This window comes from Benincasa hispida, chromosome 3 (assembly GCF_027475165.1).
Source record: "Benincasa hispida cultivar pf3 chromosome 3, pf3_genome.v1.1, whole genome shotgun sequence".
Taxonomy (NCBI): Eukaryota; Viridiplantae; Streptophyta; class Magnoliopsida; order Cucurbitales; family Cucurbitaceae; genus Benincasa; species Benincasa hispida.
Genome location: NC_143480.1, coordinates 18,766,509 through 18,782,876, shown reverse-complemented (window position 1 = coordinate 18,782,876; position 16,368 = coordinate 18,766,509). Strand labels below are relative to the sequence as shown.

Below are 16,368 nucleotides of genomic sequence, written 5' to 3'. Positions count from 1 at the left end.
TATTTCTTCAATACAATTATCGATCTTATTGGATTTGGTATCAATGGTATTCAAACTGTGGTTGAAATTCACTTTTTTTGCTATGTTATGCACTATTTTTTTACCTTTTTTCATGTCCATTGTCTTCTTCCTCATTCTCTTCAATCTTTTGTAAATATTATATAAGTATATCAATGAAAAAAATTGTAGAAACTATCAATATACTTTTTCCATGATATAGCTATCACTGAAAAAAGATTAAAAGAATTACATGTTGTTACTGTTGGACTCCAATAAAAAATGACAGTATTCTATCAGTGATAGAAACCTATAATTGATAGACTTTGGTGACCAACACACTTGAAGTCTAAAAAAATACACTAGCAATAACCTACTATTGAACTAGATGGATACCTCTTTTTCCTTAGCAATAGTGGTTTCTTCTATTTCCTTTTCTTTATCACAATTTTATTCAAGTTTTTGTAGATATTAGTATACCAATAAAAATGAAAATGTTGTCAGTAAACTTTATATAGTCTATCACTGAAAAAAAAAAAAAGTAAAAAAACTAGAAGACTTTAATACTTTTACCTCTTTCTCCTTAGCATAAGTAGTTGCATATTCAACTACTTTATCAATATTAGCATCAACATCAACATCTGTCATTTCTAGATTCAATGATGGAGGATAATTCTTTTCTAAGGACTCTTGAAATTATCTTTCACTTTGACATTTGTGTGAGACCTTCTGCTTTACAATTTCTATTAGAGAATGTACCAAATTGAGAATCTCCTTTTGTTCCTTTTTAAGATCTTCAAAATCTTCTTTGTGTTGCCTTTTTAGACCCTTAATATCTTCTTGTAAAGAAGATATTCTTTCTCTAATCTTTTTTTTTAATCTTTTTCTGCAACATATTCTCTTTCCTCCAATCTTTTCTTCTCCATCTCCAGAAAGTTTTTAAAGTACTCTAATGATATTTCTTCTTCTGATGCAACAATAGGAACTATAGAAAGTTGAAAACATATATTTAATTAGTATTTTATATAGAATACCTTCTTTTTATGAGATTTGAAATACTCGGATAATCATAATTAGGAGTTATCAGTGACATAGTCTAATGAGATCATATCAGTGATATGAGCTTATCACTGATAGACCCTATTATTGATAGACCAATATCACTAATATCGTCTATCTATCTGTGATATATGCTATAATATTGGTCTATCATTGATAAACTATGTCATTGATAGACTCTTTCCCTAAGTAATTTGAGTGTTTTAATAGATATAATACTTCTATCACTAATATTTATCTATCACTGATAGACCAATATATTTGATAGACTTGTATCATAATTACTAATGGAAAAATTAGAAACTTTCATTTCGTTCCGAGAAGACATTGTCATTAAGATCTTACCAATCTAGTTGTTTTATTGTTTCCCAATTCAAGATTCTTGGAAAACTATTTCCTATTCTTTTTGCAAACCCCTCAGAAGGTTTAGGAAGTATTTCATATGTTCAATAAGTTAAAATTATGGGAAAGCCTTGCAGATAGGCAGCTGGTTTTAATTTAGTCTTAATATATTTCTTAAAAAGTTCTATGGTAAAACTATAAGATACTCTTCCCCATGGATAATTCCTAAACTTCTCCTCATCATTTAACATCTTAACATGCTTCCAATCCAAAAAATTATGAGGTTATATTGGAATCAACAAGTTTTCCAGCAAATGAAGATCGACAAGTTTTGCTATTTTTCTTTCATCACGGCAAGGACTAGAAAAATAGTTAAATGCACTCTTAAGATTTTCTCTAGTGATGCTAGTATCATTCTAAAAAATGCTTGTCTAATTTCTGAATCATTTTCTTTAGTTTCATCTAAAACATTTTAAATAGGATATTCATCACAATTTAATCCAATAATCAAACAAAAATCCCTCAACCCAAACTTTATAATATTACCTTCAATGTTGAAAAGAAAAATATTGTTATCAGCAGTGACATATTGTCTTCTAAACAAATGTTCTAGAAGTTGTAAAAGTACTTTGGACATTTTTAAACCTAGAAAATACCCAAATGATCATTCCTTAAACAAAGATGGACATGTAGAATCTAAGCCCTTAATGATATGGTCTATCACTTCCAGCTTGACATAAACTGCGACTTTCAAAGTGGAATTCCAACTTTCTTTAGGAATTTTAAAGTACAACTTAGAAATAAATATACTAAATATATAGTGAATACTTCTCTTTTTTCAACTTCTTTTTGCTTGATGATTCTTCAAGTTCTAAGGTTCTTTTTGCCCCCCTTTTTTTTTGTTGTTCGCTTTTCATAATTGTTTTTCACTTATTAATATGTTAAAATAGTTATAAACACTTCAGCCAACAAACTAAACACTTTAAGTTTACCAGTGATAGAGTTGATAATTGATAGACTTGAAGAAGTGAATGTTGGGGTTGATGCCCTAAATCTTGTATGGTCATGTAGTTTGTAATTATATTGTACGAACATTTTATTTATTTAATAAAATATGAGATGTTTTATTTGAAATTTAGTAGCATTAAGCCTACAAACCAATAAATTAACATTCAAGGTTATCTTCTGTAGCTTAAACTTGTATGTCTAACATGTATGCAAGGAGATACAAGTTGATCATGTTTAAGTGATAACCTAAATGGTCTGTAGTAGATGGATAAGGTTGGATACCTTATTCTGGTGACACTACGAATACGACCCACTTTGTAAATATTACAATTGTTATAAAGTGCTACAAATGACCTGATTCTGGTCATTCATGTGAAGACATGTGAGCAGAGTATTCTATACAAAAGAGTTTTTATAAGATTGGACCACGAAATGACTAGTCTCATTATATAATGTTGTTCATAATAGAGACTTACATTTCACCAAGATGACCATAGGTGACATGACCTGAATCCTGAATGAGTTGTGAACTCTTGCCTATGAAGGCAATCTTTGATTTGTATGGGTGAGAGTGGCCAGATTGACGACTTAATAAGCCTACCATTTTGGGGATTTGTCCGATTGGGAACACAGCTAAACAAGACGAAATTCACTATTTCCCCAACGTCGGGAAAAGTAAATAAATTGCTCCCTTAAGAGTTGATTCCGAGGCTTGAACATTATGGCGTCACATCCTCTCCTGGCTCGAGAGGGATTTGGTCATAGTTTGACTATAATTTATTGTTCATTAGAGGGATCAGTGGTACTTAAGGAGTTAGATGTAACTACGGGGAAAAACGGTAATTTTGGCCTAGTTATACTTATGAGCAATTTGTGAAGGGTCATCGCACTGTTGATTGGTTATATCCAATGGACACAGAAATATATTGTAGTTCGAAGAGTGAGATATTGGTCTTAGTGGAGTGTCCGTCAGTTAATGAATGATGAATAATATAATTAAAAAAAGTTTAGTTAATTATTCAAATACCATCGAAGTGTCAAGCTACAGGTCCATGATGTCCATTCTGTAGCTCAACAAGAATTAAATGAGAATTAATTTTGGATTAATCTAAATTGTTCAGATTAATTGAGGGAATTAATTATATGTGATATAATTAATTTAATTACATATGATATCATTACTATAATGTATTTGATATGTACCAATAAGAAATAAGATCAATCAGGCGTGCGGGAAAGGCTCCCCACTCTTCTTTGATCCGTCTTAGGGTCGAGTGGCGACCTCGACCCGAGTGGAAGTGCGATGTTTCTGGAAACTCGAGCTTCTTTGCTTGTTCGCCTATCGGTGAAATAGGGATGTCATGTTGCAAGAAAGAAAAGGGCTGGGCCAGCAAGTCAGAATCCTACCAAGACCTTCGAGATTCAGAGCGCCAGAGCGTTAAGCGGCAGCCATTAAGTGGAGCTTTCGCGAAGCGCTCTCTCAGACGTTTCCACTCCTGCCCCCGCAAGCAAAGAGGTTTCATTCAAGATACCAGGCGACATGGACTAATTGTCCTGTCCAAGCCAAGGAACTTACTCCGAATAGTCTTGACATGAGACGAGATTCGGCTTTTTTAAACTTCTTACCCCCCGTATGCTTCACACATTCAGACTTTCTTCTCCTTTACGTGATAGGGCTCTAAAGTCAAGTGCTTGCTTCAGTTACAGCCCTCTGTTCTCTAGTCGAAAGCGTAACGTGTGAAATAGAAAGTCTTCCTTTAGCTTAGCGAGAGATGCAGAGTTGAGACCTGCTGTTGTTGAGTGGCAGCAAATGAGAAATCTCGTTTGATTTGATTCACTTACTTGTGTGAGCCCCTCGCCCGCTCACGCTCCTTACCAACAACTCGGCGCTTCGTCGTGTTGCTAGGAAATGCCTAAGCCTTTTTCGATTTCGAGGCTAGGGTAAGCAAGAAGGAGAGGCTAGAAAAGGCGAGGCAAGGGGCTCTCCATTTCTAGGAAGATTGTGTCCAGGATCTGGTAATCTAAGCCTTGCTTCTTCTGGTCGCCATCACCTACAGCCCTTTCTTTCCTCTGCTGGGGACTTCCACGAAATGAAAACGGGCGGCATCGTCGTATGCTCCGTAAGGCTGTTTCAACCATTCCTCTTAAGCGCAAGGGACGAGAGTTGCTCGAGCGTCAGCGAGAGGGACATATAAAGTTTATTTGAAAGGAAATAAATATTTGAATATGATTCAAATATTAATTATGTGAATTGGATCCACATAGTTAAATTGAGTATAAATGAGGTTTATATTAAATACTGTACATTAAACTATAGGTTATATGTTATATTTGATATAACATATTAATATATATATTATATGATAAAGCGGTTATCATATAATATATATTATTTGTTTTATTAAAATTATTTTCTTTTAATTAATTTATTTTTGAAAAATAATTTTGGGAAGAAGTTCAACTTCCTTCCATTTTTCTCTCTACAACGTATGTGAGTGTGAGGTGCAGATGGTTGGTTTTTCATCTTCTTCCTCGTTTGAGTTTTACAACGAACAATCTCTACAAGAAAAATCATCTCAGAAAAGTTCTCAAGTTTTTCTCTCTTTCTGTTCCTCTCAATATCTCTCTCTTCCAAAATACTAAGTACCCATAACTCCTTGAATTCTCATCCTAGAGACTACAAGGAAAGCTTTCTTAGTGGTGGCCAAATTAAAGTTTCGAGTTCGTGACCTTTTGGAGAGAAGGAATCATACAAGAAGATTAGATCTTCAAGGCTAAGTCTCCTCATCTCTTTTCTCTTTTTTTTTTTTTTTCATAATTAGCACGTTGCAAAATTTTATTTTGATGCATAATGTTTCTGTTTTGTTTCTGTAAAATTCACGTTCTGTAGAAATTAGGATTTGGGACCGATCCTCGCTTCCGCTCCGAACCTTAACCGGTTCCTATAGTGAAGTCTATTGACCATAAAATTATCACTGATATGTTTCTGTCAATTATAGACTTGAAGTGGTGAAGTCTATCAGTGATAACCTTATCATTGATAGACTTCACCACTTCAAGTCTATCAATAATAGAAACTTATCCTAGATAGACTTTAATTAACAACATATTTGAAGTCTAAAAGCATGTTAACAAGAGTCTATCAACTAAACAGTAACTAAACAAAAGTGAAACTACAAATTTTCTTACTTTTCTTGAAAAATAAATCTAACATGCTTCAAGTCTAACAATGATGGAAACCTATCAATAACATACTCTAATCAACAACTAAAACAAAATAAAGTAAAATAAAATAAAATAAAAATCAGTAAAATTATGTATTTACTTACACTGCATGAAAATAATTCAACATCCATTAAGTATATCAATGATAGAAACTTATCATCGATAGGCTCTAATAAAAAAAAAATACCAAAGAAAAAAATAGAGAAACTATGCATTTATTTACCTTTAAAAAATAAAAAATAAATTCAACATTCTTCAAGTTTATTGGTGACTGAAATCTATCACCGATAGACCCCAAACAAAAACACATTCAAAGTTTAATGTACACAAACAACAATCAATCAACTAGACAATAGAAAAGAAAAAAACAATCATGAAATTACGCTTTTTCTTACCTTTCAATGTCATTTTGCGATCGATTTCAGTGTTATGTTACAAGTATTGATTGATTCTCCCCTTCGATATTTGATGGATGAATGGAAACGGAAATGGATGCATTAGAAGAAGATTGTAGTTGACGATGGATGTTAAAGGGAGATGTTATGGTTTTTTTCAATTGGCAGATGTTAGGGTCTTGGCATCGTCGTTTGAAGAAGATCGATGGGGTTAGAGTTTTTAGAACCAAAAAAATAGAAAAGGAAAAAACTAAATGATGGATAAAAAGTTGAATCGTTGATGGATGGAAACTTATTACTGATGGATGCGAATCGTTGATCGTTTTTGGATGTGCTGGAAGAAGATTGTGAAATCTGAATCGTGTAGTTTGATCGTGGATCATGGGTTTATCATATTTCCATAGGTTTTTTAGTCTTTTTGAATGGACTGGACTCAAATTTGGCCATATATTTGTTTTTTTTTTTTTTTTTTTTAAATTTTATTATTACTATATTTACAATTAGTTTGGCCCAAAAGGTTATGTTTGCGAGTAGCCCAATATAATTTTCTTTGTTTTAAGGGGATATTCTAATATACTAGCTATGACCGGAGATTTGGCATTGTTCATATATAATATCTAGTTTGTTTTGTCTCAAGTCCATAATTTAGGTCCTAATTGATAAGTTCATTTTTTAATTTTTTAATTTCTTGTTTTATTAGATTTCCTGGATATATTTTCAAAAACTAAAAAAAAAAAAAAAGTAGATAATTTGACTTTTTAGTAATTTGGCTAAGAGTTAAACTTTTTATTTAAAAAAAGATACAAATATTAAAATAAATAAGTAAATAATAAAATTAAAATTTAAAAAATAAAAAATACTTAATTTTAAAAAATATAAAACCAAATATTATCAAATGGTACCTTGAAAATCATCTTATCTTGCCCTTTTGAGCACATGTCAACTTTAGTTACTTAAACCGTAAACCTTTGTTTAGGCATTTTGGCATTTTAACATTTTACAATGTTATAAACTATGTCTCCAAAAGGAAGTGAAGTAAAAAAAATGAGAAAAAACACTTTAGTGTTTTCTTGACTACAATCGATTCAAGTAGCTGCTCAATAAAAATTTGGCATGTGATGAATAATTTTTTTTAAAGAATTGTTTTTATTTTTCTTTGTGGATAAAAAAAAGAGTGCAACTAGAATATGTCTATTTTGCAAATGATTCTATCATAAGAGAAGTTACCATGAGTAGTATAAAACTAATAACAATAAATTACCCATTTTCTCAAGAATATACCTAATATTATTAAGTTCACAACCCAACCAGCCTAGCCTCGAATGCTTTTGAATTCAAGTACAAAACTCATGAAGTAAAAGAAGTCCTCTAACCATGATGCTTAAAAATGGCCGCTATGACATTGACACTATCCAATGTATTTATGACAAAGGATGTTGGTAACTATGACGTTACATAAGCATACAATAAATGCACACAATAGGGAACAAATTGAAGCGTGTACACAAGGGATCACAAGCCAAGGGATCACAAGCCAAGGGTGTGACTAATTAATAACTCTTTTACTCTTCCTTGTGGGTTCTACTACTACGCCACTGGATTGTTCATCACATTCTACGTTTTCCATTGAATACAATACACCCACTAGATTCTTCCGCCCCAATCCGTGAAACCCGCTGCCAAACCACTTAAAATAAATTTAACTCCATATCCTTTCTTTACCTATACTTTTTTCAACGTTCACAAGCAAGTTGTATATAAGCACTTTCACCTTCCAATTCCTCCAAACTTAATCTCATTCCAAACCAAAATGGAATTCTCTCTTCATTTCTTCTTCCTCTTTCTATTTTCATCTCTCTTCCTTCAGCCCTCTGATTCATGTCATCCCACTGACAAACAAGCACTTCTCCACTTCAAAACCAAAATCACTTCTGACCCTTCTCAGCTACTGCTTTCTTGGAAATCCACCACCGACTGCTGCTCCTCCTGGGACGGCGTCGGCTGTGGTTCTTCCGGCAGAGTCACCAACCTCACCCGCCCCGGAATTGTCTCCGGCACCGACTTCATCGCCGATACTTTCATGTCTGGTTCTCTCTCCCCTTTTCTTGGAAACTTGTCGTCTCTTCAATTTCTTGACCTTAGCAATCTCAAAGACATCAACGGTCGGATACCCTTCGAATTTGGCAAGTTATCACGACTCACCCATATGTTTCTAGATTCAAATAAGCTCACCGGTTCGATTCCTAGAACCTTTGGGTGTCTTTTTCGATTGGAAAAACTATATCTTGGCAACAATTTGCTCTCTGGAATCATCGCTCCCTCAATTTTTAGCCATTTCAAGTGCCTTACAGAATTGGGTCTTTCCGGAAATAGACTATCTGGGTCCATTCCTAATTCAATTGGGAAGCTAATTCAGGCAAAAAATCTCGATCTCCATGCCAACAATTTCTCAGGAAGCATTCCTACGAGTATTGGTAACCTTAAAAGTCTCAGGTATCTCGATTTGTCTGAAAATGAAATAACAGGGACCATTCCGAATTCGATTGGTAAACTCTCTGAGTTGGTTTTGCTTTACCTTAATCAGAACAAGATTACCGGAAGTATTCCCTCATCGATTGCCGGACTTAGTTCTCTGATATTCTGTCGTTTGTCGGAAAACCGGCTAAGTGGTCGGTTACCGGCGTCCATCGGTAAGCTTGAAAAGATCCAAAGACTGATTCTTGAGAACAACAAGCTTACTGGGAAATTGCCTTCTTCTATTGGCCGTTTGACAACTTTAACTGACTTGTTCTTCTCTAACAATCTTTTTACCGGTAAGATTCCCAAGACTTTTGGAAATTTGGAAAACCTTCAAACTCTGGACTTGTCGAGAAATTTGCTTTCTTGTGGGATTCCTCATCAGTTATCCAAATTGCAGAGATTACAGAGCTTGGATCTTTCCTTCAATCCTCTTAGGTTGCAGAGCATACCAAATTGGTTTGCAAAGATGAAACTTTTCAAGCTATTTTTAGCTAAAACAGGGATTGAAGGGCAGCTTCCAAAATGGCTGTCTTCATCCTCAATATCGCTTCTTGATTTGTCGAGTAATCGATTAACAGGGGCGTTACCCCATTGGATTGGAAATATGACCAATCTTTCATTCCTCAACCTTTCAAACAACGGATTTCATTCATCAATCCCAGCTGAATTCAAAAACATTTTACTGTTAATGGATCTTGATATTCACTCCAACCACTTTACAGGGTGCCTTGACAACATATTTTCAAAAGGGGTTCAAGACCCACTTGGCCATTTCAATTCCATTGATGTTTCTGGCAATCATTTCAGTGGTTGTATTGATCAGAATATTGGAGACAGAGCAGCAATGTCTTCAATCAGATCGCTTGTTTTGTCGAACAATGAATTGGAAGGGCATATCCCCAAGTCGTTGTCGGAACTTAGCGAATTGCAGGTGCTGGAGCTGGCTGGAAATCGGCTTTCCGGTGAAATTCCAGCGGAGCTGGGAGAAGCGGTGGAACTAACCACGGTTTTGCTTTCGAAGAACAGGCTGTGTGGGGCAATTCCAATAGAGGTGTTGAATTTGAAGAAGCTTTTGAAATTCGACGTGTCGGAAAATAGACTTTGTGGGAAAATTCCACCGCATAAAGGACATTTCCCTGTTTCTGCATTCAAACATAATCGAGGCCTCTGCGGAACTCCACTTCCTCCCTGCAAGCATTCTTCGTTTTTCCTTTTTCTTTAAATTATCTAAATTGATTTATTCTTTCGTTCTTTATTTTTTTTCCCTTTCAAACTTCATTTCTATTGTACTTTGATTTAATGACATAAAAATGTTTCTTTAGAACTTGTAGATCATTTTCTATTTTTCACTAGTCCTCCGATCCTAATTCATTACGTGTCAAATTTTTTACTCTTTTTCTCCTCTAAGGAAAAAATTTAGGTTTGTCATATAACCTCATGAATCAATCTTCTATTACTCTCATTAAAATGCATTTTTTCCCTTAATATGTGGTTGAAGTGGGGAAAAAAAATTGTTAGATGATATATAATTAAATTTATTTTTACCAATCAATTTAATTTTTTAGGTCAATTGATGATTTTAAAATAGACATTAGAGCAGGGAGTGTAATTGACATTCGAGTGTGCTGTATGTCAAAACGGTTATCCTGATTTTGGAGGTAAAACGAATACAAAAGAGTCTTTAATGGGCCTAACAAATTTATACTTTTTGTCATCTTTTTGGTGAATCTTTGTACTGGTTTTTTGGGTGGTTGTGTAGATTCCAATTTTGCAGAAAATGACAAGAGAGGAAAGGACACCCACTTTTTCGATATTTAATTACTTTCACTTTACCAAATCTCCTCAACGGCTACTTCTTCCTTTCATATATTTCTGTCTGTTTTCCTTTCAGCCAGCATCTTCTATTCCTTCGCCGCACCCCCACGCTACAAATCTATTCTCTTTTCCCCAATCAAATCATTCTCACTTAATTTAATCCTAGTATTACATTATAGGAATAATATCACGTAGAATATCTTAGAATACGTAATCTTGTATATATGAAAGATTTTGATTTCAATGACTTCGTCTCTTTAAGATAATTTTACTCACTCTAATACCTGGATTTTATGAGTAATTGTCTCCCAGATAGAACATATTACATTTTTTTTTATGGAAGTAACATCTCGTCCATAAGATCTAATGAACTATACTTTATGGAAATAAACCGAAATTCAAAAATTTGATCAAATGGGAGAAAGTTTCATGGGAGAAAAGTGATTATGAAAAAGTTCTAAAATGCAATTTGAAGAAGAGACATTTATAAACTATTCATGGTCATTCGAATAGTCGTGTCTCTTCTTCAAGTAGGTTATTTTCGAAAGGACATATTCATTCATGAAACAATGCAACTCTACACGAATGGTTACATACTATTTATTCCAACAATCCCCCTCCCCTTATATGGTAAGTTTACAAATTAAGATAAATAGAAAAAGAAAACATTTAATATTTTTCAATGAAGAATCTGCATCGGGATAAGTAGTATAAACTTTAAACTTTTCTTAGTGAACATCAATCGAGTTTACTTGGTTAATTAGTGGACTTGATGTCTTGAACTGTCAACCGTTCTAGAGTAAACTAAGACAATTGAAGTCATATAGTTTCTCATTATAATAAAGTTTGTTCTCATAATTGTATTCATTTTGGTTTTGAACACCACCTGGTCTCATGAGTGTTTTAGAGAATTCGACTTAAAATTTTCATAGAAGTGACATTTTCACACTCACATAGGTGATTCCTATAAAGAACATTATAAACCCTAAAATTTGACTTCCTAAATAGTATTGTTTGAAAGTCCATGTTGTTGTTAATTGCTTTAAAGAATGCTTAGGGAGTTAGTTTTTATTTGATTAAATTTGAAGTTAGTAAGGGAAGAAACAAAAGAAGAAACTTTTCTAAGTGACTAAGTTCTAAAAGGAATGAACTAAGTTTTAGTTGGAAAATATTCTAAGTATAGAAAAAGGGGCTCTCAAGGTAAAATAGGAATTTCCAACACTTAGTGAAATCTTGAAGTATATAAGAGAAAGAAGCCATGTGTGGAGCATATAGCATGAAGGAAGTGCTTAGGAAGCCTTGGCTGCGAAAGAAAGGTTGGTGTGGCAAGCCTTAGGCGATGATCTTTGTGGCAAAACATGGGAGGTTTGTCAAGAGACAGGGATGATGCAAGGAAGGCCTAGGCAAGGAAGTGAAGGTGAGTCCTGGGTGAGGAAGAGTTGAAGTGTTAGGCAATGGCAAGGTAGTACCATAGACGGTGAGGAAAGCCCTTGGCCGAGAGACTAGAGGGTGTGAAGGTCATGCCACTTTAGGCATTGATATGCTAAGAGAGACCAATTCCTCAGCCTAATTAGTGGGCTAAGTGACATAAGTAGATGCTTAAGACAAAGGTTAGTGGCGTGAGGTATCACTTAATTAAGCAAAATAGCCAGGCAAGAGCAAGTATAAATAGAGGCTGGAAAAGAGGAAACTGGTTTTTCTACTTCTCTCATACAAAGGAAGAGCTTCAGTAGTCAAAGTGAAACTTGATCAGTCTAATTGATGATCCAGAGCTACCGTGATTAAACTCCCACGATTTGATGTTGAAATCTTGAAGAAACTGACGAGTGTTCTAAATTTCGGATTATCCCGAGCAAGTTGTGAAAATTGGTGAAGTCTGAACTCTCTAAGAGGAGTTAGAAGCTCCAATTTTAAGTTAAACTAGTTTAAAGGATATGTGACAAGTTTATAGAAGGAAGTTTTGAGTTTTGATGAATATATTTTAAGTTATAAATTCTGAAAGTTGAATCTAGAATTTGGTGTGGAATAAGCAGGCAACTGCATAGGTTGAAGAAGTAGGTAGGTGGTTGAGGACTGAGGAAGTTGGCATTGGGTAAGGCTAGTGGTGTTGTGTCTCTTGTGCGTGTCCCTTGCATTCCCCATGCCCATTATACGAGCAACTGTGCCGACTAGGTGACCAAGTTTGCCCGTCGCCCAGTCTTTATGCGCCTTGATGCCTAGGACGCGCGCGCAGCTACTGATCGCGTCTTTAACTTGAGCACTTGTGTGTGTGATTGCTGCCCACGAGGGGCCACCCAACTGCCTTGTACGCACGCTTGAAGACTAGTGTGCATGTCCTAGTGCCCACATCCAGTATCAGTGTGTGTGCACCCTATGCCATCCAACTCAATGGTGTGCTTAGGTTGCCGTAAGCTTGGCATTGGCCTAGTCTTGGAATTTTAGTATTGGTAAGGTATTGTTGAGTCCATTAAGAGGTATTATTAATATTTCTATAAGAAAGCATAAGTGTGGACTCTAGAAAGAATATAAAGTTTAACTTAAGATAAAGGGAAAAGGACCTAAAATGCTAAATTAGTTAAAGTTATTTAAGTTCAAAGGTGAGTAAGTATCATTGACCAAGAGATATTCATTTATGTTACAGACTAAATGGAGATTAGAATGGCCTATAACCCTTTGGAGAGCTAGCTACTAGCAATGAGAGACAAAGTTTCATAAATGCTATTCATAATTTTTCCATGCCTATGTTTTATGAATAATTTACTTAAAAAGCTTTCAAAGCCTAGTTAAGCCAAAGCATAATTTGTGTTGAATGTATGATTTATTCAACATGAAGCAAAGATTCCAACGTATGTTAAAGCATGAGTTTCTCTTTTTAATAAGTTATAAGCTGCAATGTTTCTAAAGAAAAGTTATATGCTATGTTTCTATATGATGTTTCTAGTATGGTATCAATGATGCAAAACATTCCTAATGTGTTCATGAGACTTTATACCATGTTGCCTATCATTAATGATATGCTTTCTAAGGAATGTTGAATAAGTTTGAGTACAATGAATATTTTATTTAAAGTATGATTTCAGTACCCTAGTTATGAATTCTCGATATTGAAGGAGATGAAGGTATCCGGAACCCTGATACTAAAGGAGATGAAGGTATCTAAGGATTATCTTATGAAGGTTTTTGGGATTCACTTTAGCAACATATAGCTTTTGGGTCATGTGTTAGGGTGCTATTAGCCTTTGGGGCATATCTACGTGCACATATGAGTATTATCAATGTTCATGGTGATGTACTAATTCCACCATAGCTAAGACTATTGACGTTGGGAATATTAGCAAAAGGGCTGTACCTCAACTATGACATAAGGGTACAAAATTAAGTATGTATGTTTTATGTGATTTGCAACAAATGCGATGTGTTTTAGGGTTTTTTGATGGCTCTATGAGTATTTTTTTTTTTTTTTTTTTTTAAGTTTATAAGTCTAAGTAAAACAAGTTGTAACCCTGAATTTATGAAAGCATTTTTAGTTATCAGTATGTTAATGTTTATGAAGTTTATTTTAAACTAGTCATTCATTGGTATCCTAACTCACTTTTTCAAATATTTTCCCTCCTCAGATAGCGATAAAAGCCCCAGAACCTAGCTCACAATTCCAAGTCTGCCATAAGATAGTAAATTCCCTGATAAACCCAAAGTCTGCTTGAGTCTTTGTTTTGTCTTAGATGGTTTTGAATTCATGTAGATATTAATGGGGAAGGGTAGAACTCAAGTTTGTAACATATGTTTTGGAACTTGTAATGTGAACTCTGTTGCAAATATGTATATAAGTTAATGATATTATATAGACTTGTGCTCGATTGTGTTAGTTGTAAATAAATATAATAACTAACTTATCATATTATATTTATGACCTATAATTTGAAACTATAGTCCTTTTCTCCTTTGCTTGATATAAATCACATTTATATCATTTTCCTCCAATTAATGTATCTCATACATCATGTCAATTATATCATATATAACTGAACCAATTTAATCATATCATATATAATCAAACTCCTTGTCAATTTGAACACTTCAAATTGACCCAAAAACTAATTCTCAACTTGAATCCATTGAGCTACTAAGGGGACCTTATGGACCTATAGCTTGAAGCTCCAACGGTACGTGAATGGCTGACTAAAATTTTTAGCCACGAGATCCACCATCCGTTAACTGCCGGGCACTCTACTAAAGACTGACAACTGCACTTTTCTCACTATAGATATATTTTTGTGTCCATTAGATATAACCGGTCAACAATACAATAACCCTTTATAGATGCTCGTAAGTACAGTTGGGTCAATTTACTGTTTTACCCCTGTAGTTACATCTAACTCCTTAAGTACCACTAATCCCTCTAATGAACAATACATTATAGTCCTACAATGAGTAGACACCTCTCGGGCCATAAGAAGGTGTGTGGTGCCACATTGTTCAAGCCTAGGAATCAACCCTTAAGGGAGCAATCTATCTATTTACCCCTACTTCAGGGAAGAAGTGAATTCCATCTCATGTAGCTGAGTTTCCAGCTCCCTAATCAGACGAATCCCTAAAGTGGTAGGTTTGAGTTGGTAATCTAGCCACTCGCACCCATGCAAATCAAAGAACCGCCCTCAAAGGCAAAAGTTCTCAATTCACTCAGGATTAAGGTCATGTTACCTATGATCATCCTAGTGAAGTGAAGTCTCTGTCATGAACGGCGTTATATAACGAGACTATACATTTCGTGGTCCGGTCTTATACAAACTCCTTTGTATAAGACACCCCTACTCGCATGCCTCCACATGAATGATCAGGATCAGATCATCTGTAGTACGTCGCAACACTTGTAATTATCTACAAAGTGGGCCACATCCGTAGTGTCATTAGGATAAGGTTTCCCTCCTATATCCATATAATACAGACCATTTTGGTTATCATTTAATGCAAGATCTACCTGTATGTCTCCACATACATGCTTAAGTTACAATGACAACCAGGGATCTTAGTTTATTGGTTTGTGGTAAAGTAAATAAAACATCTCATGTTTCATAGACAACAGTGAAGAAAATATCTCATATTATTACATCACAAGCGTTTGTTTAATACAAGTGTTTACAAACTACAAGACCCAACAAGAGTTTAGGGCATCAAGCCCAACAACCTCCCACTTATCCTAAAGCGAGTGGGTGTACATAACAACAAATACAAAACAATAAATTAGGGCACTAAGGCCCAGTACAAAAATCTCCCACTTGCCCTAGTCCAGCCGCGGACGGTCCTGTAGACCCATGCTCTGAATGTGACCCTAAAAAACTGTAGCCGTGAGAGCCTTCGTAAATGGGTCAGCAAGATTGTGCTCCAAGGCGTTCTTCATGACTATCATGTCCCTTCGATACACTATCTCGCAGATGAGATGATACTTTCGCTCTATATGTTTGCCTCGTTTGTAACTCCTGGGCTCCCTAGAGTTCACCATAGCACCACTATTATCACAATAGAGGGTGATGGGCCTAGACATGTCTGGAATAACTTCCAGATCAGTCAGGAACTTCCTGAGCCAAATGAACTCTTTAGCAGCTTCACAAGCCACTACACACTCGACCTCCATCATGGAGTCGACAATGCACCACTCTTAGTGCTTCGCCAGACTACAATGTTGGAAGGTACCAATGCGTAGCAGAAGAAACCAGGATCCATAAGCACTCTAATTCATTAATTTTGGAAGAAAAGAAAACATGCTTCAACAGAAATTAAATGGGTTTCATGACATACTTTTGAAGAACTTCCTATAAGCTTTGATTCATGCTAAGTGCCCCCTAGCCCCCACCGGCAGCTGCTAGGTTTCCCCATCTTTCCTAAACTTTCCCCAGTCTTCAGCCCGAGTACCCCCTGGTATGTGCCGCTTTCCTAATCAAAAGATAAGAGAGCACCCATTCTCCCGAAGTTACAGGGTCATTTTGCCGATCTTAAATTTTTATGAACT

General features: G+C 35.1%; 1 protein-coding gene and 1 pseudogene across 1 annotated transcript; one reads left to right on the top strand and one right to left on the bottom strand.

The window, feature by feature from the left end:
• Positions 1-1,502: 1,502 nt before the first annotated feature.
• LOC150037091 (uncharacterized) lies at positions 1,503-2,333 on the bottom strand (annotated as a pseudogene).
• A 5,012-nt stretch (positions 2,334-7,345) lies between these two features.
• LOC120072929 (uncharacterized) lies at positions 7,346-9,876 on the top strand. The gene has a single exon (XM_039025466.2). The coding sequence runs from the start codon at positions 7,837-7,839 to the stop codon at positions 9,766-9,768; it is 1,932 nt and encodes a 643-aa protein (XP_038881394.2). The 5' UTR covers positions 7,346-7,836; the 3' UTR covers positions 9,769-9,876.
• The last annotated feature ends 6,492 nt before the right edge of the window (positions 9,877-16,368 follow it).